The sequence below is a fragment of the Centrocercus urophasianus genome, unplaced genomic scaffold (assembly GCF_019232065.1).
Source record: "Centrocercus urophasianus isolate 14NV4802_14NV808 unplaced genomic scaffold, USGS_Curo_1.0 seq_18, whole genome shotgun sequence".
NCBI classification, from domain to species: domain Eukaryota; kingdom Metazoa; phylum Chordata; class Aves; order Galliformes; family Phasianidae; genus Centrocercus; species Centrocercus urophasianus.
In genome coordinates this window covers 7,018,569-7,045,500 of record NW_024884733.1, presented here as the reverse complement: position 1 = coordinate 7,045,500, position 26,932 = coordinate 7,018,569, and the positions used below count along the sequence as shown (strand labels likewise).

General features: G+C 37.5%; 1 protein-coding gene across 1 annotated transcript in view; it reads right to left on the bottom strand.

Annotated features, from left to right (window-relative positions):
* Positions 1–26,932, bottom strand: part of CDC73 (cell division cycle 73) — a 98,514-nt gene that overhangs the window by 69,005 nt on the left and 2,577 nt on the right. Inside the window, exons 2-9 of the mRNA XM_042819062.1 lie at positions 25,302–25,407; positions 24,817–24,886; positions 23,804–23,866; positions 23,663–23,715; positions 22,612–22,700; positions 20,132–20,348; positions 9,611–9,709; positions 8,287–8,365 (exon numbers count right to left, since the gene is read on the bottom strand). Coding sequence (XP_042674996.1) covers positions 8,287–8,365; positions 9,611–9,709; positions 20,132–20,348; positions 22,612–22,700; positions 23,663–23,715; positions 23,804–23,866; positions 24,817–24,886; positions 25,302–25,407 — 776 coding nt within the window. The remainder of the gene's footprint in view (positions 1–8,286; positions 8,366–9,610; positions 9,710–20,131; positions 20,349–22,611; positions 22,701–23,662; positions 23,716–23,803; positions 23,867–24,816; positions 24,887–25,301; positions 25,408–26,932) is intronic.

Below are 26,932 nucleotides of genomic sequence, written 5' to 3'. Positions count from 1 at the left end.
GCACATACACACACCTAAGCAACTCTTGCTCTATTTCAGCTTGTAAAGATACTTGATACTGCACAGAAACCCTTATTGGGATCTGGAATACCACTATCATTTATTACACCATCTTCACAAAATTCATCAGCTTAAAAACTTACAAACCAAAAACAACACAGAATCAAGTTTAATGCTTGTACTCAAGCCTACAAAAAGTTGAAGAAAAATACCAGATTTTCAACAATGTTAGAGCTCCTTGTGTTTACCATGAGTAAATTAACTTAAATTGAAACCCACACAACCCTGTCAACAATGCAACGTCCTGGGACACATTTATGGTTGTTCATCCTTTCTTTCTTTAGATGAGGAAGATTATCATACAGTTGCAGGAAATGAAGCAGAAAAGTTCCCCAGATTTTATGACTCTCCATTGCCTGGAGAAAGATACCCAAGAGATCAGAATTGATCATACTCCTCTCACTGCAGAGATGGGTATCTACTTTCAGAATGCTGTTTTGGGTTCTCTATCAGGCCTACCACCAAATCCCATGCAGAGAAACCCAGTTGTTCTGCTGGTGCTGTCTGCCATGTCACAGGCCATTTCTCCACTCACTGCACAAATTGACCTCAGCTCCGTTCCTCCTTTATCTCAGCTTCTCAAATCCATCCCATTCTGCTGAACTTTATGTTTTCCAACCATACAGAGTTAATTTTGAGAAAGCAAAATGCAAGTACAGACCATCTGTACCATACTGCCATCTTACTACGAAAAAAAGGCTTTCCTTGTGAATTGATAACACCTTATTGCCTTTCCCTCCGAGTTCAATGTGTAAATACTCATAGCTCAGTGCTAAAGACAATGAAGCTCATCTGACCAGCATTCATGTGGATAACACTTTTCTCAGTGACAATGATACTGGTCACTGTTTCTGGGCAAGGAGCATATTAATATTACATGGGGTGCCCCATGCCCTGTGGCGTGCTTGGTAGAGCTCCCTCCCTTCAGCTGAAGAGATGTCTTTATTGACCTGGGGTGAACAAATCTGTGATGTATAATCTAGGACGATGGTTGCTTGCAGACTGCAGACAATTATTAACAGAGGAACCTTTCCCCTTTCCCAACTGGCCTACTATAGTTTCCTCCTAGCAGTAACATGGGAAGTTCCCACCCATTTCAACCAGGCAGCCCTTAGCAAGGCCAGCAAGCAGCACCCCCACGATGCCATGCCTACCTCAGTTCCTTCCCTCCCAGCACAAACCCTAGTTCTATCATTAGTTCTACACATTTATTTTGCATTTCAATTATTTCTTTCCACCAGGATCATTATCTACTTTGTCCCTAATAAAACCTCCGCTCCTCCTGAATTAATGAAAAAGCTAACCCATGACTCCATCAGCACCACAAAGGGAATAAAAGCTCAGAGCCTGCAGCACAGTTAGAAAGTAAATCAAAGAGGAGACAGGCACCTAGCAGGGAACCAGCTTGTGTTCAACCTCTAATGGTTTCATATTTAAAAAAAAAAAAAAAATAATAAAAATCTACTTAAGTTCAATTTGCCCTGGTTCATCCAGTGAGCCACAAGAGCCACTAAATATGGCCCTGGGTCTCACTCACTTCCTGCTCCCAGCCTTGTGCCAACCCTTCCTTCCAGGAGGAGTGAGTGACTAGGATCCAAAGAGCCAGCTGGTGTAGCAAGCATTAAAGAGTGGGCTCCTAGCCTGCTGAACATTTCCAGCACGGATACAAGCCTTTCAATGCTATTTAGCAGCTACTTAGGAGGTAAATAAAACATTTCTGATCATCAGTAAATAAAAGCATAGTGCCTCTACTATTTACTTATCACTGATTAATGTAAATCTAAAATAAATGAAATGGCCAGAAGAGAATGCAGGTGTCCACATGGATTCCTGCAAACAGTTACCGCAGCCACTATGAGGTCTCCAAGGGACGCCAGGGCCTGCTACCTGCAGACAGTTAGGTCTGCAGAAGAAACCACCTCCTAAACAGCTCAACAGCTCTCAAATTCCCTGCCTCAAACTCTTAAACAAATGATGGATGAGAGTTAACCACTGGCAGCTTCTAAATAACCACAGCAACTCTCTTAACTGACAACAGCATGGACACTCTTACCTCAGAAGTTTCTCGCTGATCCTCTCATTCATCTCATTTTCCATGTGATATTTCTAACAGTCACTTGCAGAAATAAACGCTGCTGACTGCAGGAGCTCTGTCACTTCTACAGTCATACCATTTTTAGAAGGTCGTAACAGTTTCTACGCACAGCACCTTCAGTTCCACTCCCAGCATACAGCCTATGCAAAGCTGACAAATGCTTCCAAGTCAGGAACTCCACAGTAATGGCTTCATTCTCATTTCAAAAATTACTGAGTCTGTTAGCCAGCCTTCTGCAGCTGTTTGTAGAAGACATTCAAGGGCCAGTACAAAAGGCAGAGCAGGATTTCTTCCAAAGTATTCTATGGGGGTAGAAGCTGACCCTGACACAGCTGCTCAAAAGCACTCCAGGGACACAAAAGGACCCATAGGCCACAGTAAAGTGGAGCAGAAAGCCAAGCAGTCTGAAGCACCAACGGACATTCCCCACCATTCAATAGTATAAATGCTGCATCCTCCACTTGACAAAGAACAGAAATGCAATGCATTTTTTCTGTGCCTTCCTCGCCAGCTCAAACCTGTGCTGCTGAGTCATGCAGCAGCATGGATGTAAAAATATTAACAACTGGCTGACAATTAGTTGGCAACTCCAGTTCCAAAATCACAGCTTCATTGATGGGAATGGAAGAAAGAGTTAAATTTATAAGCTATCTACTAAGAAGAGGGTATTTAAGAAGAGATTCTTTAAGAACAGCGCCAAAATGGCAAAACTTTAGATCTCTATTTTTAAACTCTGAATTAGAAACAGAACAACTGCTAAAAAAGCTGCTTAAGAGTCTTCAATAACTTCTCTACCTCCAAAGGCTACAAAATAGTTAGGCTATCACAGAAACTTCATTTAAATAAAAACAGCCCACATTAAATATTTAAAAGAGTAAAGAACACAAGCAAAACTTATCATTAGTGTATTGCAGCAAAAACATTACAACTTTTTCTGTTTGACAAATAAAAGGTTTTATAAACATATCAGCATTGTTCAAATCATCTTCATCAAGGTACATCTAAAACCTAGATCAGAAGAGACTAAACACAACAACTACCAAATAATCAGTTCCAGTGCTTCAAAACAAACTGTTACAGCTAACATTAAGACTATCTATTCCCCTCCAGTTATTGCACGTATTATGATCACAAATTCACAGTTCAATGACCCAAAAATCATCAAAAGAAACATATACTTTTCCTGTATGGTTCACCACTTGTTACCTTTCTAGCATCACCACATATCAACCCGAGTGCTTCTCTCACTTAAAAGATACCAATTACAATCTGCTAATGAAAACATACACAGTAATGCATTGGCTTATTGGACTGATCAGATTCTCCATCATCACACAGACAGATGTTCAATTTCCACACATATGACTACTAAAGTTCAAGGAGCCTTGCATTCACTTAAAGCCCACTGCTCTATGTAAATCTAGGTCACTTGACACTTTGATTTTGAACCTGCTATAGCTCTAGACATCCACTGCCGACACTAATTCAATCTCTTCGACACTTTTCCAAAGAATAATAGCTCTAAAAAACTTCAATTAACATTGTTCTGGAACAATGTTTAGGCAAAAAAGACAAAAAAAAAAAAAAGTCCAGAAGAACATGGCTCTGAAAAACTGGAAAGTCCAAATTCTAAGACTGCCTAAATTGCAGGTGAATAAGATCAAACCAACTACTTTTTTTTTTTCAGCTGTGCACTTTTCAGGACAGACAGCAACAGCTCTGCGGACTGTTTAGAAACAATTCACTACCCCACTTTACACTCGTGGCAATTAAATCTCTGAAAACAAATTTCATTCAACGTAACAGTCTTCTGAATGCTCTTTTTTAGTATTGTATCCCAACAAGTAAAGCTGAAGTTTCAAGCTGTAACATTATAATGAGACAGAAAGCACAGCAGTAATAGCAAAGTAGTGAAGTCTACTTTAGGCTGTGGCAAGTGAGGATAAGCCCAAAAGCAGCAGCTGTGGGCACAGAAAAGGAAGAATATCTTGTTAACCTTGGGATGAGATGCTCTCATCTCCACCGCCTACCCTTAAATGAGGTCCAGGAAGGGGTGGATTCTGGCTCCACGCTTTTTGGTCACTCGGGTTCACTGCACACACCTGAGCTCCCCTGGGTTGGCCCTGCCTTCCCACCAGGTGCTCAGTCACTGCTCCAGGCTGTGACTCAGCATTTCCACTACACAATCCTAAATTCTCAAGTTACACTACTAGAACTTACAAAGTTCTGTGTAAAATTCATATAAAACAATTCAAGGGTAATCTTACAAACAATTACACCCATATTTTTCAAAAGGTCGCAATATTAACAAAGCAGAAAATCACAAGACAGATATGTCTGTTTTCCAGTTCTGAATACTTACAAAACTACCTGCTTACACAAAGCCAGGAAAGCACAAGTGTGACTTATTTTATTCCCCTAACACCAATCTCTTGTACGTTCTCTGCCAGAAAGAAACTGAATCCCATAAGCTTACATATGAATGCAATAATGAAGTCTAACAAGGCATTCAAGCTTTGAAACTCCAGAATTCCTACTCCTATGAACGAAATGGTAAAACTGTACATTAATAAGTGACATTAATAAAACATAAAATGTAGAACTGAATAACAGTGAAGGCAAAGAATAAAACTACAGAGGCAAAAGCAAAGAAAGTTTAGCACAGACAGGAGCTTTGTTTTGCTGCAGATCACTGAGTGCCAGCATGAAAGAAACGAAACCAAAAGGAAGGAAACAGCAGTCAAGCAAAGTAATTGCACTGTTCACCTTCTCACCTCTAAACCATTTGAGCAGAGTGACAGGTACACTGCCAAGTAAGATGTTCTTCCATTGTGGAAATACATAGGATGCACACTGAGTTCTACTGTAAGAGACTATCTAATACATTTACTATGGTATAAATCACCAAGTGTTAAGATACTTGAAGGAAAGCTTTCTCTCTTCTTTCTAGCCATAGCTGCTGTACTAAGATGCTCATTTGTGAGAAAGCCATGACTGTCTTCGTGGTACATAAGAAGCTGCTCTTGGGGAATACTGCCTCGCAATTACAAACCCCTCCAATAAGTACCATGAAAGCAACCTAAACCATTGCAGAAACAAAGCGTGCCCCATCTAACACAAAGATTTTAAGTAAGCCAATCAGAAATGCACTGTGAACCATTGCAAGAGATGGAAAACTAAGGCTGCTATTCAGCAGTCTCCTTTAATAGGAGATCTTTTATTAAAATTCCTAAGTTTACTATCTTAGCCCTGCAAGCTTTAAACTGTTTTTGCTAAGAGTGAGACTGCTATTAGACAACTGCTGTAGTAAACCAAACACAGAAATATTCAGAGAAAAAAACTGAACAAAATAGTTCACCTTTTAAGTCAATGAGATTTAAGATCCTTTAAGGAGTAAGTTCACTCGTGTTACAATTGCCATGTATTCAGCTCCATTTCAAGGAAATCACATTACTTGTGCTGAATGGCATAGGAAAATGGTAATGTTTGCTTACAGCTTTGAAAACCACCTACAATTTGCTTCATTTAGGTTATAGTCCTAAAGTTATAGTTCTACATTACTGCACCCCAGAAGTAAATAAGCAATCTGTTCTGCTGTTCTCTAGAAGTTAAAGGCCTCAGATATCTCCAGGTCCTCTCCTGAGAAACCCAGATGTTATTTAGCAATTCTACACAAATTCCATGAATGTTATACCAATGCCTTTCATAAATCAACCCTTTATTTGAAATAAATTAGGTGCTCATACCAACATATGTTTATGGTGTTAGACTGTTTCTCTAATTTGGTAACATCAGTGACATTCTTAAGCTACTTATTTCTTTAAATGTACCTAGGAGATTGAAAACAAAATTACCTCTGCGTGTGATTAAAGCAAATAATAAAAACGGAAAGTAGAGACATCTTTTATGAAGATGGAGAGTGATAACTTTCCATGTAGAATACGCCCATTCCACAAGCATTCATAATAACAAAAGAACCTTCCAATTGGAAGGAGAGCTGCAGCCCTCCCAGTACTAAGAGAATCCCCAAGACTACAAGCTCAGAATCACTTAGTATACAAAAGCATTTTTACCAATATTAATCACAGACAGACACCTTTTTTTCCTGGCAATCCTTTAATTTCACCATTTTCTGATCTCTGCTCAGAAATTTCTGTGGTAAACCCATGCTGTTGAGCTGCTGGATGAAACCTAACATCTTTTTACTGACAAACGTAACTCTTTATCCTCTTTCTTTTTGAACTACACGCATGAAGTCAACAGACATCATCTCTACATGGGCTGCTTGCTAGAACTACATAATTTGTCATCTACAACAACACTGACTATTCCTTCACTGGAATTTCTTGTAGCAGAGCCCACAATGCAATAAATGTATCAGTACATTTTAATAGTTAAAGCTGGATAAAGTAATTCACGGACAGATATAACTTCACACATTTTCTGTACTCCTCATCAGAAAGCGCAGTGAAAGGAAATCTGCTCGCCAAATGCTCAAATCCCAAGACTAAAAGTTATCAGAAAGAAAACTGAAGAGTAAAAAATATCCAGGGAAGGTTCTCTTTCTTCCCTTTCCCCAATCCCATGCCTCTTAAAACAACTATCAGTCCTTCATATATGCTCTTACAGATTACCTTCATATATGCTCTTACAGATTATTTTTCATTACTTAAAAAGCTAGCAAATGCCTGATCTCACTCCTTCCCCTCCCTCCCCATCACTACTGCAGTTGTCACTGAGTGGGGGTACTAAATAAACTCCACTGGATTGAAATAAAAGTACACTGAAGCCAACGTATGTAACAGGATGTAACAAAATATATGACCAAATTTTCCATAGTGAGTTTCACAAGCATAAAACCCTAGATGATATGTTCACATACAAGTGGGTATTTACAAAGAAAAGTCTATTAGCTTCACAAAGATCCACAATCTGATTTTGAATGTATTTTACATTATCCAATGAGGTGCATAGGAAACAACACTTAAAAATTTCTTATGGTGAGAAATTCTCCTCAGTGTTAGAGTTGATATTTCTCCTCCTCCAGCTACAAACAAAAATGAGTAGCTCAAATACTCTTGCTTTTTGTTTACATAGTGAAAATAATCGTGCCATTCCAATACAAAATTTGAACAAGATCAGCTACAGTACAGCACATAGAGACTGAGAATTCACACACACTGTGTATGAATGCTTTTCTCTTTCCCCATACAAAAAAAAAATGTATGGTATTAACTACAACAAGGCCAAATACACTGCAAAATGCAAGCTGGAACTGTTCACCTGCAGTTTAAAGTGATGTTTAGCAGCACGTAAAGTTTTTGAGGCCCAGAAAAGAAAGCCTTTGGTATCATGCCTAGGAACTTCCATTTACAAAAATAATGATTTTGTTTGAGAACCAGAAGGAAGAGACAACCAAGACAAGTAGTAAAAATTTGCCGTGGCTCTGCGAGAAAGCCACATGCAAATATAACACAGTGCATACAAAACCAAACACAGCAAGATATGAAAATAAAGGTACTCAAATCAGCACTATACCTTGAGATTAGTAAGGCCAGGACAAAAAATTCTAAGTTCAGAAAGAAATCACCAATCAAATTCAAGCTTCAACTCCACTTAAAAACAACTGAAAATTCTTAATCATCGTGGATTATTTCCATCTTCTCTATAAGGAAGTTAATATTTTGCACATTCTCTTTTTTTTTTTTTTTTTTTTTTTTTATTACAGGTACATGCTTTAGTAATATTTATTTACAATTACTGACAGCAACTTGCATGAGGAAAGGCAATCTATTTCATTTTATGCATCATGTTTTCAGTTTTGGTAAGGGGGTGTGTTGTTTGTTAGGTTCAATTTACAAATTGCATGCAATCTTCCAAAAATAAAATACTGTTTTCTTAAGTTTTCAGCTTTCTTCCTAAACGGTAGGAATAATTCCTATGAAATAACAGATTCAAATAGCAGATAGTCTTATTTAAAATACCTCTAGGTACAGAAACAGCTTTTTTTGGGCTTTGTGTCATTGCTTGTCAAACCTATGCAATCTGCAACCTTAACTTTACACTCATTGGTGCCATTTTTCATTTTTATGTTTATAATTATTTACTTTGAAAAATATCAATCAGCTTACCCTCTTTGCCTTTGAATCTTTCCTGATCATATCTGTTGTAGGCAGCTGGAATAGGTTGCTTATTTCGTAAGGTAGGATCCTAAAACAGATTAAATGAGGTTTGTAATACATCGTGAAAAGGTATTTGTTGGTTCTTAAACTTCACTATTACTCAGAATAGCCTGAAAGCATAAACTCAGTTCACTTTGGTAAGACTTGAAATGCCTTTGAAAACTTCTGATGCATTTAAGCATCCACTTACAGAAACAGTTTAGAAGTACATACTGATGGGAACTACAACCTTAGACAAATCAAACAATCAGTAAGAAACCACATTAGCTAAAACTTGTAAGCTGCGTAAATTCATAGATTTTTTTCTAATACCTCAAGGTTTTAAAGAAAGAACTGACAACTCATGGTTCAGCCATACACACAGTATGTACCTAGTCAGCTTGACTGAGCTAGTAATACATTACACCCTCAGAATAAAACCAAACTCAGTGGAAAAAAAACATCATTTGCTTTTTTTGTTTGTTACAGTGGGGTTTTCTTTCTTTGTTTTTCAAGTACCTAAAATGTGCCAGTAAGTACCAACTCATTCCCTCTGTGTATGACTTAGTTCTGTGGTCTTGTTGTGACTGTTCTGCATGACATATTAATAGTCCAATGTACTATTTGTGAAATTCAACATAAAACAAACACTTAAATGTTGAAATTCACCTGGCCACATAAATTTAGGCCTCTGTTAGAGGCAGGAGTAGTTAAAATAAACCAAGTTAAACATATTTTACAGCAGACTGCCATGAAGTTCAAGAATATGTTTAATATAGGCTAACGGTAAATATCATAACACAGAACAAACCTTGTCTAATACCTAGACAGCTTAAATGATAAAGCTGTAAGATTGTCCTTCTGATTTATTACAGGCAAAAGAAAGCTGGTTCAAGCTGTTCCCACTCATGAGTCATGTTCCAGATTCTTAAACATTTGCTACCCTATCTGTCAAAAAACCAGCAAAACATTTTGTTTTAAATGGCAGTTGTCTCATGTAATACATTTTTTCCAAGTAGATGCAGAATATCGCTAGTGTATGATACATACAGAAGCTGGCACTAACACTTCATCAGTAAGTAACAAGAACATACTGAACAAATTAAGCTAATATATTCAGCTCTTTAAATACCAGTCTATGTAACTTAAGGCAAAGAATATCTACGAAGTTGTGCTGGGAAATTATTCGTTCACTGGAATGAAACTAAAACAAATTTTGTATTTAATAATGACAAGACATTCTACTCTCAATTTGAAGTGCCAGCCCCTAAAGCCACCAAAGTGCTGCTCTTACCGTAGGTGCTGTATTTGGTGCAGGTCGTTGCTCAGGTGCTCGGCCTTCTTCTCTGGCTTTTACTGATTGAAGAATTGCAAAAATATTCTTGGCAAAGTTCTGAAAAACATTATCAGATATCAGTGAATCTTACCGACTATCTCTATTTCAAGTAACACCAACACAAGTAGAAAATACCACTTAGTTAACTAGTGTCTCATAGAAAAACAGAGACACAGCACAAGTTTTATAAACAGAAGTTTTCTGATTATTTTTGCTGTAACAGAACCCAAACATAAGCAGCTCCTGGGCAGACTTGCCACCTCTGTTCCTTAAGACTTACATGCTCAAAAGACATTGCTGAATCTAACTGGCATCATTACAACACCAATTAAACCAAGCTATTCACAAAGAGCTAGTATACTAATTTCCTTGTCTGTTCTTGCCTATCATGCTTTGCTGTAGCAAGACAAAACAAAAACAAATAAACAAATAACATTAAAAAACAAGATGTTCACCAAGGATTTCCAGGACAAATTCCAGTTACGTATATGCTAAAAGGTGCCCGTCTGCTCACTGCAGTCTGAATTAAGAGCAATCAGTGACAATAACTGTAGTAACTTGAGGCAGTGTTTTGTCAGATAATTCCAAGTCATTGGGACACAACCATACAAGTTATAGCAATCAGTGTTTTTAAAATACATGCATCTGTTCACATGAATAGGCTTGTTTTACTCTAAGCAAAATTGTAGGTATTAATTTAACTCTTGAAAAGTTAAGTTGTTTAAAGTTAAGATGTTTAATGTTAGAAATACATGTGTACAGAATGCCCTTCATTACTGACAACTTTCACCAGTGTCAGTATGAGAAAATTTTTGTTAATGAAAATGACTTTTTAGTATTTCAAAACAGTATGAAGTATTTTTATATATTCATATATATTTTTATATATGAAGTATTTGTAAGTCTATATGCTCAGACTCTTCCACAGCATTGTATGCTAATCTTGAAATGTTGTCAGTTAAGGCCAATAGCATCACAAACCAAATGCAGAAGTTACACAACTAAGACCTCTGGGGTGAATTGTATAGAAATAAATTAGAGATCTCGAAAGAGCAAAGCTTCTCTAAGCTTCTCTAAGCTTGCTCCCTTGACAAGCACGTTGCCCATTTATTCAAAGGCAGAAGAGCTGCACCTGGAGACCTCTGGAAACCACTTATGAAGGTAAAGCCATTTACTGCACAAAATCTTTTCATAAAGACTGAGAGAACTCACGCAGAAGCATATTTCAAGTTCTTTTCTATCAGAAAAACCTTGGTAATACCCTTCAAAGAGCTTGAGCCATGTGTATATCAATTATATGCAGACACTCAAAATCAGCTCTGTTCTAAGGAAAACTAAATTAACTGCATGTTTTTACTTGAAATTCAGAGTTCTCCTGAAGTCTGGGCTGAGCAGCACAACAACCACAATTCCCGTCACTGCTGTGCTTCATCACATACTATCTCTTGGAAAGACAAGCTCCTCAGTCTTCCAAAACGCGGGAGAAGAAACTGATTAATTAACAAGAACAGGAATTTAGAGTTTAGACTGCCCATGGAAAAGCCAAATCCTTCCATCACAGAGGAGCTGCAGCCAGCTTCCACGTTTCTGTTTCATTCTTAAAAAACATGGTTTACATACTCTTCAAACTCTGTTTAATTTCCTAAATAGGAATTTTTCAAGGGCATTTCAGCATCTCAGTTTTTAAATAACTGGACCAAACTTCAATTTCCATCAGGGTGAAGAACAACAGGATATTCTCTAGTCTGCTGAAAAGAAGTTGTTATTGAGCACGAATTACAAAGTGTTCTTGCTGATGTTTTCTCTGACAGCATCAAAATGCAGGTCCCTCAAGGACACCAATAATGTCTATTTAGACAGACAAAAAACAGTGCCTTAGCAAGCACTCAAACTAAAATCACCATCTTGCTTTTTATTGTTTTGTTGGGGATATGGGATTATATTATGACAAAAAATAATCAAGCAGAACATCCATTGCAGGTACTGACTGATTTGCAAAGCCCTGAAGAGCGGAAAGACCTCTGAGTGCTCATTGTTCATCCCAACAGAGACCCAGAATACAAACGCGCTCCGGTTTCTACCCAGATTTAGTTGAATTTCATCTCAAATGCAACATTTTTATTATCAAAAACTTCCAATGTGGGGCACAGCCCAGAAAAATGAATAAATCCATCTCTCTCTGCATTAGGTCTTAAAGAAATCTGAATACGCTTCAGAAAGAATGCTTAAGAAAACCCTTAGTATAAAAAGGACAATTTCATCAATTCTTCTGTTTTTCTGCCTGTGCCCATGAAAGATCTCTTTGTTAATTCCAGCCATGTTTACAGCTAATAATAATTCATCCCACTGGGGGAAAAAAAAAAAAAAAAAAAAAAAAATCAAAGAGGCAGAATGTTTCAGCAGCTGTAACAATCAGGATTCTGCTGTTTACTTAAATAAAGCTCTACATTAATAGCTCCCATCTTCCATCATTCCTCTTAATACTGGACCCATGCTCTAGGGATAGATTGGGAAGGGAAAGCAGCAGTAGCCAATAGAGGATCAAGGACAGCAGCTACAGTCAGCTAAACAGTCAATCATCATCTTACAGGAAGAATCCTTACAAATTATTGAAGAAAACCTGCAACAATACATAAATTCTCCAGATGTCATTCCACAGATAGGTCACTCCTCAACAACACAGTGACTAACATGCACCAAGTCAACTAACTCTCACTAGAGTTAACTTAATAGGAATTAACTTGTTTGTATAGTACATCAATGGAGTAACTGTATATTTAAAAGAAAACCTTTTGCATGCTTAAATGTAAAGCACACATTTCGATCCAGAGTCCTTTAGAGAAGGCATCACTCTCCTACGTCAAGACACTCTAAATATCTTCCACACAAACTGTTCACAAATATTGAAGCTGATTTTCACCTCTTGCTATTCTAAAACGAAGAGCCTCAGATTGCTGCGTTTAGAACTGCGTGCTCAGTTGCCCTCAGGTTCAAAGGTTGAACATATCCAAGATTAATATTCAGGAACAGCTGCAAGCAAGCACAAGCATGCAAATACAGGTAGCCTGGTTACATGAACTCTGGATGTTCTCTGTACTGTGCTTTTTGAAACTGTAACTGATTTCCATCATTTCTGACCCAACATCCTTCCTAACACGGGAACTTTTCAACAAGACCACAGATAGAAATACGATTTTGGATGATACTAGGCTGTGATGAAGTAACCCCTCTTCCCATTTGCATTCTCAAGTTTCTGCTGAATAATAAGTAAAAGCACAAGATGCTTAATAGGTATGCAGAGGGCTTGTGGAACTTAAACCACTTTCCATATGCTTTTGGCCTGTAAAGACTGTAATACAGTCATTCATACAACAGAACGATTGGTACAAGAAACACAAACAGCTAAAATAGACCACCTGAATATACACACGTCTCTTTAGTTGTGCTTTCAGAGCAACTGCAATGTAAGGAACAATTGGAATGTATACAATTAACAAAAGCAGAATTTAGGGAAAAAAAACATTAAGCTGTCCAATAGAGTATATTAAAAAATATCAATAACACTTCATTTTTGCTAACTGCTGAGGAAAAAGAAAATTAAAGTCACACACTCCCTTTCACAGAAAAGCTGCTCTGGGAATCAAATAACATTTCTCCAGTCAAAACATTGAAGTATTACTACAGTCTACTAAAATGAATGGAAAACGTGCAGCTATTAGCCCTGTATATCTGTGGAGTGTTCTCAGTAACAAGTTTCACTCCTCACGTGGTCTGTATTATATTTCATTCACTAGATTTTGACAGCAAACTTACTGTAACAAAGACCTGCAAAATATCTGATTTGAAACAGAATCCAGACTAACTAGGAAACATGAAATGCTGTAATATCCTGAAGATAGAAGAGAACTACATCTGTTCTGAACACTTACTTGCAGATACCTGAATTTACTTCTTATGGGCGTATGTCATACAAAAATACAGTCTTCGCTGGACTTACTTATTAAATCACAGAACAAGTGCCCAGGTATGAGGTAACTTCACAGCTAAGCTAAATTTCATTCAGGAAACACAATTTGGTTACTACTTTCTGACACTCTGGAGGTACCTTCTTACAAAACAAGGCTCAGCATTGTTCAATATGAAAACAATAATCACAATCTGATCCATTTTTCTTTTCAGTGCTGTACACAAAAAACCTATCGGTTAGAATCAAGCAGCAAAACAACAGCCTTCCCACTTAGCTAATACAAAACACAGAATAAAGTAGAGTTTGGGAAACTAAACCCACTCCATTACACTTGTGCATAGCCATTTTAAAACCATAGCTTTCTTCCATTTGAATGCACTATGAGATATTAACCCGGCACATCTTTGCCTGTTCAATTTCACTGTTGAATTAATTCACTACTGTGAATTTCAGGAACGTGGAACAACCCTGCCACCTAGGGCCCATGAGCAAAATTGTTTGTACAACCAAAATTTCTTTTAAAATTTGCAAAATTTTACTTAGGCCACATAGCTGTTAATACTAATTAAAAACATCACCTTAATCTTGCTGTAAAATTATTTGCATTTCAATATTTACTGACTTTATTGCTATGAAAGCTCAAAACAAACAAACAAAAAAACCCTATGAAACAAAATAACCAAAGAAAGTCTCATAGCATTTACTTCAAATGTGCCAATTATTGTTAAAAGGGTCAAGCCTATAATTAAAAGACATTCCTTTCTCAAAAAAAACAGCGTGTGCAAATACCGTCTGTGTGGGTCATATTTTCCAAGCAATAACACAAAATCAGAAATATCGAGCACTGTAAAGACGAGATACATTGGGTCAAAATTATGGCTCTTGCTATTGGATTTGTGTATGAATTGAGAAAACCAGAGAGGAATAATATTCAGAAGTCTGTTGTTCAAAGCAATGCACAGTGTGAGTGAAGCTGGCAGTTGTGGGTTACATCCAAGGTAAATGCAACCCAGCAGCAAAGAGCTAATCCTCTGTCTAGGTCAGCTATCAATGCCCCAGCTGTTTCGCTCAGTTCTGGCCTGCATCACCATGCTCACAAACAAACTCAAAAGCAAAGAAAAAAAAAAAGAAGACTAGAGTTTGATACAGAAAGCTCAGTCGTGTTCTTCAGAATAAAATTAGAACTCAGTCCAACCCCCTCAGTATTAATGTCCTTTTTATGGCCGCGCAGTACACTCAGCGGCAACAACCTTTCTTCCTACAGGTAAGTAGAGCTGACTTTAATATTATGGCAGGACCACTGTAAGTAAAGATATGAAATCTTAATTGAGATGAAGGTTTAAAAGAAGCTGTTGGCGTCAACAAGTGGCTTCCTGTTATACGAAAGAAAATAAAACCTTGGAAAAATATTTGCTGTATAACCAGTTTTTTTCCACACAAGAAACATATATAGTAGTAGTAGTAGTAAGACAGAAAAACATTTGATTCAGCCTTACTTCCTTTTAATGACAAAAATATTTGTATTTCAAAATTCACAACATTCACTTTTGATTTTTTGGTACAGTAAGCATTAAGCAGAGAGAAAATCAAATCAGTCGCTCAGCAGGAAGGAAGCAACACAAACTGAAAAGTGAGACCTTGGCTTTCAAATTCTGACCTAGATGTAGTAATTAATATGCACAAAGAAAATCTTACATGGACAAAACCCACAATTATGTGATTCAGGGCTTACTAACCTGGAGGGACTGAGTTTCAAATAATCCTGACTCTATACTAAGCTGCTATACATGTTTGCTTGGGCTGATTAAGTTATTTTTCCTGTAGCTAGGGAGAGCTAGCTCAAGAGAAGGTAACTCTAACATATTTGTACTTTTTTTTTTTTTTAAAAAAAAAAGGGAAAAAAAATACCTTAAGCTTTCAACATGGGAGACATCATTGTGGCCTTCCAGTACTTGAAGGGAGCATACAAACAGGAGGGGGAACAGCTGTTTAAGAAGGTGTATAGTGATAGGACAAAGGGGAATGGTCTTAAACTGAAACGGGGAGGTTTAGGTTAGATATTAGGATGAAGTTTTCCACACAGAGGGTGGTGGTGACACTCTGGAACAGGAGTCTGCCATCCCTGGAGGCATTCAAGACCAGGCTGGATGTGGCTCTGGGCAGCCTGGTGTGGTGCTGGGCGACCCTGAATATAGCAGGGGTGGGTTGAAACTCGATAATCATTGCGGTCCTTTTCAATCCAGACCATTCTATGAGTCTACAATATATGATAAAGAAATGAATACATCATTTTTTTTTAAAATCAGAAAGGCACAGAGCATATTATTACCAAAAGAACACTGCTTCATTTCAAAGAGTCATAAATTCACCTTAGTCCATTTCCAAGATCCCAGTTTTAAGATTTCTCCACACCTACATCACATGCTGCTTTTATACCAAGTATAATACCAACTATTTCTGAGTACTCTGGGAGCTTAATGACAAAAAACAAAACCAAGAAGAAAACTTAAGTACATCAATCACTGAAACAAACTCTCCCTTCCAATATACCTGTGAGTGCTGAAACTCCTGCTTAGATTACTTTAGTATTCCTGCAGATAGCATTCAAGCACTACAAACACTTTTACAGCAGAGATGGAAGGAGGTTTTTGCTTCAGAAAGGACTGCTGAAGCCTGCTTCCATAGATTGCAAAATCAAAGGATTATTCAGAAAGGAAAAACAGAGAGAGGAAGGACATGAAAGGAAGGAATCAATTTCAGTTTAAGCAAAGTTTTTTTCCAAGCGTTCCGTGCTTTATTTTACAAAACAGGCATTTATCCCAGAAACAGATACACAGAACTGAGAGCCCTGCAAGGCAATAATTCAAAACTCAATTATCTAAACAGTTATTATGACAAACATTCTACGTAAAGATTCAAATTTTTAGCTGCCAGACAAGATGTCCAGTTCAATGAACAAAGGTTCTTTCTATGAAGAAGTTAGGAAAGTTCTGCTTTGCTAGCATTTTCTTTTAAGATTCACAGTTTCAGCTCCAACTGATTTAATGTGTATGAAAACTCACAAGCTCAACCTGCCCTCAAGATACACATCTCATACCCAGTGACACGACTGTATTATCAATTCATTTCCTCCTAACATAGTGTAAGCAAGCATCCCAAATCACGTGCTACATACAAGAGACCACTATGATAAACAACACTGAGACACCTACAACACCAACACCTTAACAACCCGAAAATTAATTTTGACTTCATTTATTTTTTAAAAAACCTCTTCTCCCTTTACCTCTACCACTTTTTTCCCCAAACATGCCCAGCTGTCTCCAGCACTAAGATGGCAATTCCCTTGCCCCAGTTTTCACATTTGTGAAGATCAACAAGCAGCACTGGACTATGCAAAGAGCAAGGACAACCTGTGGCAGCTAAAGAAACCATAAGGGAGAGTAAGTTCTCAGTTGGTTAGACAGTCAGCTCACCGTAAAACACTGTTGCATACCTTTACTCAAACCTGCAATTATGTTGCTTCTACATAATGCATCCTCCCCTTTCTAAAGTTAAGCTACTATAATGGGAAGTAAAACCTTCTGCTAAACAGATTCAATTTGGCTCTGAAAAATGGTTACATAAAAATGTCACATTATTCATAAAATCCAGAAGACTTGGGGAAAGCCAACAGAAGTTTCAGACAGAACAGGATGAATCATCCACCTGAGATTAAACCAACCACTACTCCCAGAGGAGGGTAGAATGGCAAAAAGATCAGGTTGGAAACTACTGAATAACACTTTAATCAAGAGCTCTAAAGTGAAGTTAAAGAAAAGCGAGCAAACGCAAATTCTGGAAGTCTTATAGACAAAAAGGATGCATGAGGTGGAATGTACAGCTTTAAAAACAATATACTGAACTTGTGAGGTCGCTAAAGATAGTCATGAAACGATGCCGCAGCCAAGTACAGCAGTAGGGTAATATAAGGGGCTGTACAGATACAAGACTTGGGTTGTGCATTATAAAATGCTCAGTGCCACGTGTGAATGTCAACCAATTGACAGCCGACAACTGACCATGTGTGTGACATTAGTGAAGCACTAAAGCCATATTGCCAGTATCAATTCAACAGCAACAAACTAGTGAGATTTGCATAGAATAGAATCATGAGACTTCTAAGTGTTGAGAAGATATGCAGAGATTAATTCTTTAGCTGCCATAAGTAATTGTGTGTTGAAGCAACTGGTCACAGCAGACACAAAAGGAAAGACACCCTTTATTTAACCCACAGTACCTACACTAATATGTAGCTTCTGAAGAATACTCTGTAACACGAGTATCAACACACTCATATTCAGCACTTAAAAAAAAAACCACTAATTTCAGCAATGGAAGCAACATAACGAAGATGCTATTAGAAGATAATTAGAGGCAGATATTATGAGGCAGAATGCAAGCATCAAGACAATTTTTTAGAGACGTACATAGAACACTGAAGAACATCTTGCTGAAGGAATCACTACTTCTCTAAAGACAGCAAAAATAGAAGAAACCTCCCCAAAACCTAGGGACAACAGATTTTGAGCTGTGCTTTCATCTGCCTAGCATTTTCCTTTTGCATCTTAAACCATCTCTACATATATGCACACTACAGAGGACACGAAAAGTACATGTAAATTCTCTGTGGAAAAGACAGCTTGAGATCTGTTTCAGACAATGATTTTTTCTAAAAGAAGCAATGAAATCAATTTCCAGGGAATGCTCTTAAGTTGTCACCTTTACCACAGCAGTGCTAAAGGAATTCAGATATTGAAGTTAAACACTACATGGCAAACTAATATTCAAGTCAACTTCATTTTAAAATGTCTTCTAGGAGGATTCAAGAGACTGCAGATAAATCTGTATCAAGCTGATACTGAAAAGTTACAAGAAAAAGAATTAGTGGGCACATAAGCAAATCACATATCACAAAGAAAAGCCAAAGGAGCAGTTGCAGATTGGTGCCATGCTTCCCTGATCAAAAGTTTTTTAAAAGAACAGGCAAGTAGATAAGGAATGACATGCCTGAGAGAACCCACGTGAGTTATTTAACTTCTTAGAAGTTCTTTACAAAGACGCTTTAAAAATAAATAAAGGAGGGGGGGAAAAAAAAAGAGGAAAACAAAAGAACAAAGGAAAAACCCTCTCAAACTACGAACAAAATCCCCAAGCAATTTTGGAATAAAGCTACTGTTATGGGTAACAAGTGATGTTTCCCCACCTATTCAGTCCGACTGTTTCTTGTACAGAAATATAAACATTTGATGGTTTTTGCTCAAGCTATCAACACTCCTGAAGTTCTGTCCAAACAGAGAAAAGGACTAGCTGTTACGCCCCATGATTTTCCTCAGTCTATTCAGAGGAACTCCATGCTGGAGTCCCATAATTAAATTGATTGCTCTCCGTCCTTGTCTCTGCTAGGTTTTGCCTAAACTCATTCATCTCACCTCACTATTACAACAGGGATACTAGGATAAAACATCTAAGCCTTTACCTGTCATCTTTGCAAGACTCCTTTGGAAGGCACATAAAGCTAAAACACCATGATTTATTCACTACACAAAGAGAAGTTGCCCAGGGTTCCTTCAAAACCCATATTTCTTATGATTGAAGTGTTTATGGTTTTTATCAATTTATCACAATAATTTACATTTAATCGTGCAGCAGTGAGATTCCTACAAACCTCACAAACAATACAGCACTCACAGCAGGTAGCATGCAGGAATGTATCAGGTACCTAGTGATTACCTCTCACCTCAGAAATTTATTCTACCTCTAAAGCCACAAGACTACATTGTCTAAATGACTGCTATATAGAACATTTGAAAATATGACAAGGAAAAACTGGCAACTTATTCCTAGAAAGGCAAGGATACAAAGCAGAAAGGCAAAGGATACAATTCATCAATCACCTGCATAAAACAGAAACCTGCAATCTTTTACAAACTGACATACTGCTTCCTCAAGAAGTTCAGTCTCAAGTGCCTGCAATAAAGAAAGCTTGCCCTCTTTGGACAGTTAAGCCATCAGCTGTGCTTGCAACCATGCTCTGGACGGCACGTAACCAAGTGCAGATGAAGACCTCAGTTAAAGGAGCTTAAGGAACATAAATATACAGGAAAGCCTCATCATGCTATCACTTTCTGGATTTGTTCACTTTATCATCCAACACTTCCCACAGCTGTATGTAGATTGCCACTTCTCCCAGTAACACTCCACTTCCCATTTCACACTGCAGGTACTTGTGATCACTTGGTGTCTTTTTTTTTTTTTTTTTTTTTTTTTTTGAGATATCTTTAAGGCTTACTGCAATGAGGAAAGAATAAAGTCTTTTTGTAACTGTGCCAACAGCCCTCTTGCTTGCCTTTACCTAAAACACTCAGCATAATCGTCCCAGTCATCTATAGTTAACAGACTAGAGATAAAGAAAAAAGAAAATGCAATTTGTCATTTGGATCATAATAATAGTTTGATATCTACATCATTACCTTGCCTGTGCTTTGTAAGATTGTAGTTCTTGTCCTCCATACTCTCTCCCTGCTGACAATATCTCTGGTTACATCCACTTCAGCATCAACAAAACTTCTCTGTTTAAGAGCAGTTATGTCATCATCCAGATCTGTTTTGATAGTGGATCTTTTCTTTGCCATGATTTTTGCTTTGATAGCAGCAATTTTTTCCACTGACATGGCTTCTGACAAGGACCTAAATGAGCAAAAATAGCAGAAGAGACTGAGTAACAGCACAAACAATTCTTCTGAAAGAATTTGTGAAATTTCCTGCTGCTTAAAGTTTATGTCCATGCCATAAGAAGTCACCTCACGTGTACCTAAAGATTATACAAGCCTGAACAATGTTTTTGGCATTAGAATCCTTTTTTTTCTGACACAAAGGTTCCATACAGGTATTAGCACAAAAAAAGCCATCATAATATCTTAACTGTTACACGCAGAAATAAAAAGTGCAAATGTAAAGCATCAGTTCTACCATTTCCAATTATAACGTCATCTGAATTTCAACTCCAAACTTCTTACAGCAAATTATACTTCTGTGTGTAGTCAGTCAAACCCTGGCTGCTCTGAGACTTAGGAAGCATTACACCAAGTTTAGGTCGAAGCTCTGTTATGCGGACTTGAGCACTGGGAAGTTTGATGTTACCTTTACAGAGCACGTAGGCCAAACAAACAGATGGTAGTAACTTTGTCCACACTAAACTCTATGTGAGGAAGCTCAGCTCAATCCAATATCTTTGTCTGTTTGCTTTTAATTGTGAACACAGTAGGATTTGGTTGCCAAACAGTGAGCCCTATTGTTTTCCAGGTAAACTGTACAATAAAAAGCACTGAATTGCACAATCTGAACTACATATATCTGATTCAGTTGTGCATGGGTTTTTTTCTGAGATCACATTGCTTCACAACCAGTATTTATTGTATTAAGTGTTCTACTTCCTTACATGACTAAGCTACTGGATAAGGAACTTTTCTGCATTGCTGCAACAGTGACAAGCACACACTCCAAGCTAATGGCCTGTGAATGTCACTTGCACTTTTAAAAAGGAAATTCCCTGCATTAATATTAAGCCTCTGTAAATATAGAGCACAAAGTAACTATGAACAATATTCAGTAATCCTTACTGCAGCACTGTTTCATATTCTAAATCAAAGATGTGACACATTCCTGCTAATATCCACATTATCACCTTACACAAAACACCATACATAGTTACACTTTTTGATTCTTAGGCTCTCTTCAGTCAGCTGCAACAATAAAATCTGTCTTGTTCCTTCCCCACCTCTCTCCCCCTCTCCCCTCTCTCCCAGTTACCTTTTATGCATACCTATAGAAGACAGGGATGACAAAGTTGCTGTTCTTAAGAGTGATTAAATTTACTTGGCTACCTTAGCTGTAGCAAGTCTAACTGGTAAATTTAATCCTGGCACAGGATAAATACACATTCACAGTTTTGTTTATGCTCAAGAAACGAATTTCTCAAGAAAGCAGATAGTCTATCAAGTGAAACTAGTGATTTGCAAAATCTAACACAGATGAAATACGATGTTAATGCACATTCCTGTGCTTCCTGCAAGTAAGGTGTGACTCACATTTTGCATTCTTAAAGCTGACAAACAACAACAAAAAAAATGTAACAACTATACTTACATCAAAGCTTCAGAATTTAGATATTTGAAAATGAGCTGCTAGAGCCTTGCATCTCTAAGCCTTACTACCTACTAAGCCCCAAATTCTTATCATTAACAAGGTCTTGCAATAATTTCATTTTCTCTCAGTCTGGCTTGGGAAATATGTGATGTCAGACACAAAAGCAGCTGTCATTCTCTACGAAACTCTGAATACAAACAACTGAAAAAAAAAAAAAAAGCTAACAGGCAAATTTTTAATCACTTGAGTACTGATTACTACTTAAGGCAGTGACAATACTTTGACCTCTGGAACTTACTGCCTCTTCAGTAGAAACAAGCTCACCTCTGCAGGGAGCCAGAGGCCCTGTTAATTTGGGACACAGTCCTGCAATGTGCAATGTTCTGCACAGTCCTCCTCAACATAAGATTATTATTATTATTATTTCGAAATACAAAGAGTTCATAAGACTTCCGTTGCAGCTCTCCTGATTGTTTTAGACTCCTTGAATAAATACTATGGCAGAAGAAAGGGTAACTGGTACAGTTTGAAAAGGAGACAGTTAACAGGAGGCAACTGCTCTGAATACAAACTGTGGTACTTCATGCCATGACATCTGAACTTCCACCCAAGAACAGGAGAATTATTCCCAGGCATGAAGTTCTGCCCCCTCAAGATACAATTTTTGATTATAGCATCTCAAAAGAGTGAGAGCAGGCTATTGCTGCGAGTAGCCGGACAAAATAAAGACCATATGTCTAAAGTAACACACTTGTTATCAGGCCTTTATTTTAATGTTATCCATAGGAAATTCAAGTATCCCTACCTGATCTGCTCTGTCTGCACGATACCTTCTTTATGCCCCTCCAATCGAGCTGCCAGCCGCTCTTTGTCAAGGCGCACACACTCTTCATCCTGGCAGTAACAGTAATGGTTAATTTTGGTGTATTGTCTTCAGTAAAACAAAACTAGAATTAAAACTATTCAGAATACTTTAAAAAAACTAAGAAGGTCTACCTTGATTTCCAAGAATAACTTACTCTAGTATTCATTTTACAAACGATACATCACCTCAGAGCAATCATGTGCTTGTATGCCATTACAAATGCCCAAATTTCTTACAAATTCTTATGCAGACACAGTTAAACACACAATTATTTTCAGTAATTCTTAACTCCAAGAAGAAACCTAAAGCCTTAACACTCCGGAGGTACATACAGCCAGAACAGAAAACTCAGAATTATCAGCAAGGAGACAACTGGATGAACATGTTTAAAAAATAATTGATAAAAACAAAGTCTTTAAAATCAGGCAGAATCAAGTAATAGTGTGTGTAATATTTAGACACATTGCTCTTGTGGAAATACATCATTCATTACTTAAGACAAAGCTTCAGAAAACTGTTTAGATTTACTTCAGATTTACTGTTTTCTGAAGCTTTGTCTTAAGTAATGAATGATGCAAATCACAGGGACAACAGTTATATCTGCTATAAAGAAACTGAAAGAGCAGATAAATAAGTAAACATTTATAAGACTGGCTTTTAAGTTATAACAGCAAGTCACAAACGGCAGTAATTACTCATCAAACAGCATGTAGATTCCAATCCCATGGTTCCTAGCAAGCAGATCATAATATAACTAGCACTTATAAACACAAGGTCAAGCTTTACCCTTTTACACTACAACATACGTCCAGTAACTAAAATTCCAAGTTTAACCCAGAGGCTGAAACCTGCAAGTTCTAACTCCTTCCAGTTCATGTACATGCTAACAGAAGTAACACATGCACCCAGAGGATAGGCAGACCAGCTGAACTGTACTATCATTTACACTCCTTTTCCCCAGATTTGTTTTGGAAACAGCTAATCTTATTACCTCTATTCTTGGCTTCTTTGCTTCCGCTAATATTTCATCTGCTGCTCTCTTAACTACAAGAAAAACAGGATATTAAAAATGCAGTATTGTAGAAGACTTTCATAAAATGAGTACTGAGACTACTTTCTAGTTAGACTGTACCTTGAGTGGAACGTTGAAGACCAATTTCAAGTGGAGCACTTCTGTCTATGCTTGATGACGTTGCTGAAATCAAACAACATTTCATTTAAGTATAAAACATTTGCTAAAGTATTTCAGCATAAAAGGATGAAGGACAGCAGATAAACCTCAACAACGGAAATTCTAATTAGTGAAGTTGGTCAAACACTGGAATCAGATCTGTCCAAAATCTGACTCCACATGAAGTTAAGATCAGATTATTCAGGGTCATTTGGCTCTTCTTCAAAAAGAAGATTGAATCGCATCACATGACTCTTGTCCCTTCCAACATCAAATAATCAGCAACTAACTCTATGACGTGCATATACGGCACCAAATAAAACAACTGCTAAAATAGTTACATATAACCTGCAATTAAGAACTACTGGTTCATCTAATTTTTTTTAAGACAGGCATCCTAGGGGCCCCTCTAAAACATAAAAAAAGCTTACTGTTCCTATTACAGAAATTACTTCATTGCAACAAACAGAAGGTCATCTGTGGTACAGAATGACTTGTAAAACTAGGTCATATTTATCTTCTAGTCACAATTAAACCTCCTCTCTCTGATTACTGGCAACTGAAATTTTAACATGATTAAATACCAGTACAATCTTCCAGACTGAAAAAGCAGTGATTTGATACATTTTATTTTGCTGAAGTTTTTATCCCACACACTTACTGCATTAAAAACAATGTGAAACTACTGAAAGTTTCTCACAGTCTAAAGAGAACAAAATACAAACTCTGAGCATTCTAGGACAACTATCAGGCAAAGGATGTTAAGAAAACTATGAAAAGTAACTCAGTTTGAACATGATTATAGTAATGCAGCTCCTATCTATGCATCATAAAAATATTTAAGTTCAGAACAAAATGGAGGAGAAAAAAGAAAACCTCATTTTGTTAGCAAAGTCTGAACGTATTCAGTTAAGTTACAAACTGACCACAATTTAAATCCAATAAATACGTGTTTAATAGAACTCATCACTCACATGTTTCCCCATTTAGGTATGCAAGCAAGTCTTTTCTATCAGGTCTTCTTACCACAGGAATGTTTTCAGTCTGAAAGGAGAGCAGACGCAACATTAGAGAGTTGTTTCCTTACAGAGCCTCTTGATGAAGATTTCTCCCTTTTACTGAACACCACTCATTCACACAAAGACAAGAACATGTAACCTGCATCACAAGAAAGCATAGCTATCAAGACAAAAAAAATACAGTCACTATCTAGAGGATGTCCTGCTACAGAATATGAACCGACATTTGCTCTAAAATAAAGGACAGATTCTTTCCTCCTTCATTTTACACTTGCAAATAAATAGGACTTTTTCAATACACACATACTTGGTTGCATAGTTTTTTCCCCTTTTCCAGGGAAATTCAGACAGTTAAACACTACAGTCATTCTCTGAACATAACCGTGCAAACATTACTTCAGACAAACAGGACAAAATGAAGTTCTGCATTGTCTACTTACTGCAGCACGACGGACATAAACAGGATGTGAAAGGTGCACATTATTGAGGAGGAACAAGATAGAATCCAAAGTGTAGTATTCCCTGGGCTGACCTTCCTTCCCTGTCCTGTAAAGTCAAGAAACAAAGACTTTAACATTTAACCACCCCAAAAGTCCTCTCCTTTCCACATAACAGTATTACTGCTCGCTTTTTGAACTGACATCAGGCTATTTCCTGATCGTGTTAACAAACACTGGTAACAGATATGTGTTCTTATAGCCTACTTACTGAATGCACTATAAAAACTGTCCAAAATAAGAGCCAAATAGGTTGTACAGCATACAGGCAAGATTTAAAAAACCATATTCTCTTCTGTCTCAAACATGTTTACTCCTCTGATTATCAAAGGAACAGTCTACTTTTCCTGGGATATGCAGAAGAATGCATTTGAACTGCAAATGAACATCACATACTGTTCACTTAGCACAGAACTGGAAGGTTGACAACACGAACCTCAGACCTTTACAAACAAACAGACCTTTACTAACAGAGAGAAAAATATTTCAAAATACTGTTAGAATTAGTAGAATAAAGGATCTTTTTATCTCTGTTCCTTCCAAAAACTTAGCCTGCATATGTGCACAGCAGAGGGGAGGGTTGTATTTTGTTGCAAGCACAGGCAAAGGGATGAGACTCAGAAACCACACAACTGCTAGAAAACCAAAAGCTGGCTGAACACCTACAGCCCACAAAGCTGGGTTACTTCACAAGGAATTGTTTGGCTGTTATTGTTTCACTGTTATCTCTGATCAGGTGGCACACACACTTAGAGCACTGCTAGAAGTGAAAGCTTCCTCCAGGCAGACTTGACACACGCTACACTTCAGAACCATGTGCCACAGTTGCTGCTTCATTTTGAAATGCACATTGCAGGTTCTCTCTTTTCAGACTAAGTTATTATACCTCTGAAGCACATCACAGCCTCTGAACACTATACAGGAAGTCCAGCTGTTCACTTACTGGAAATTTTTATTTGCACTACCTAGCAGTGAATGGCATTATTTGGGAGGCAAATGCTGAGCGGTTCTATCTTAATTTAAGAAGCCAGTATGACAATGTCAAAGGCGCTGCCCAAGCTCAGCAGTGCACAGCTGGTACTCCACCACTTGCAAGAAAACCCCATGTTCGGCATGGCTGTTAGGGGTGTCCTGTTAGGAGGGCAGTTTTCAAGGCAAAGTGTCAAATGGACAAGCAGGGGTACAGCAAGGAGATAACAGAAGTCAGAACTGGCATTTTAGCATCACACTGTGGTCCTTTCAGATTTCCCACAGAGAACCTGCTCACTAAACAGAGAGCTAAAAGCTTGCTGATATGAATGTAGCTTACTTCACACAATTAACCAAAATCAGAATAGCTAAAGAAATGAATAATCCTTTTATCCCTTTTTAATAATGATATCAATTATTTCAGACCTTGTCAGTCCAGCACTACTATTTTTATTTGTTTTTTTTATTTATTTATTTATTTATTAAAATACGCAAGTCTCAATTTCTCAATACCCATTAAACTCCAGCTTAAAAACTGAAGCAGAAGAGATGTACGTAATGCAGAAGAGAAAGTTCCACCTGGTTAGTTTTAATTGCACAAATGT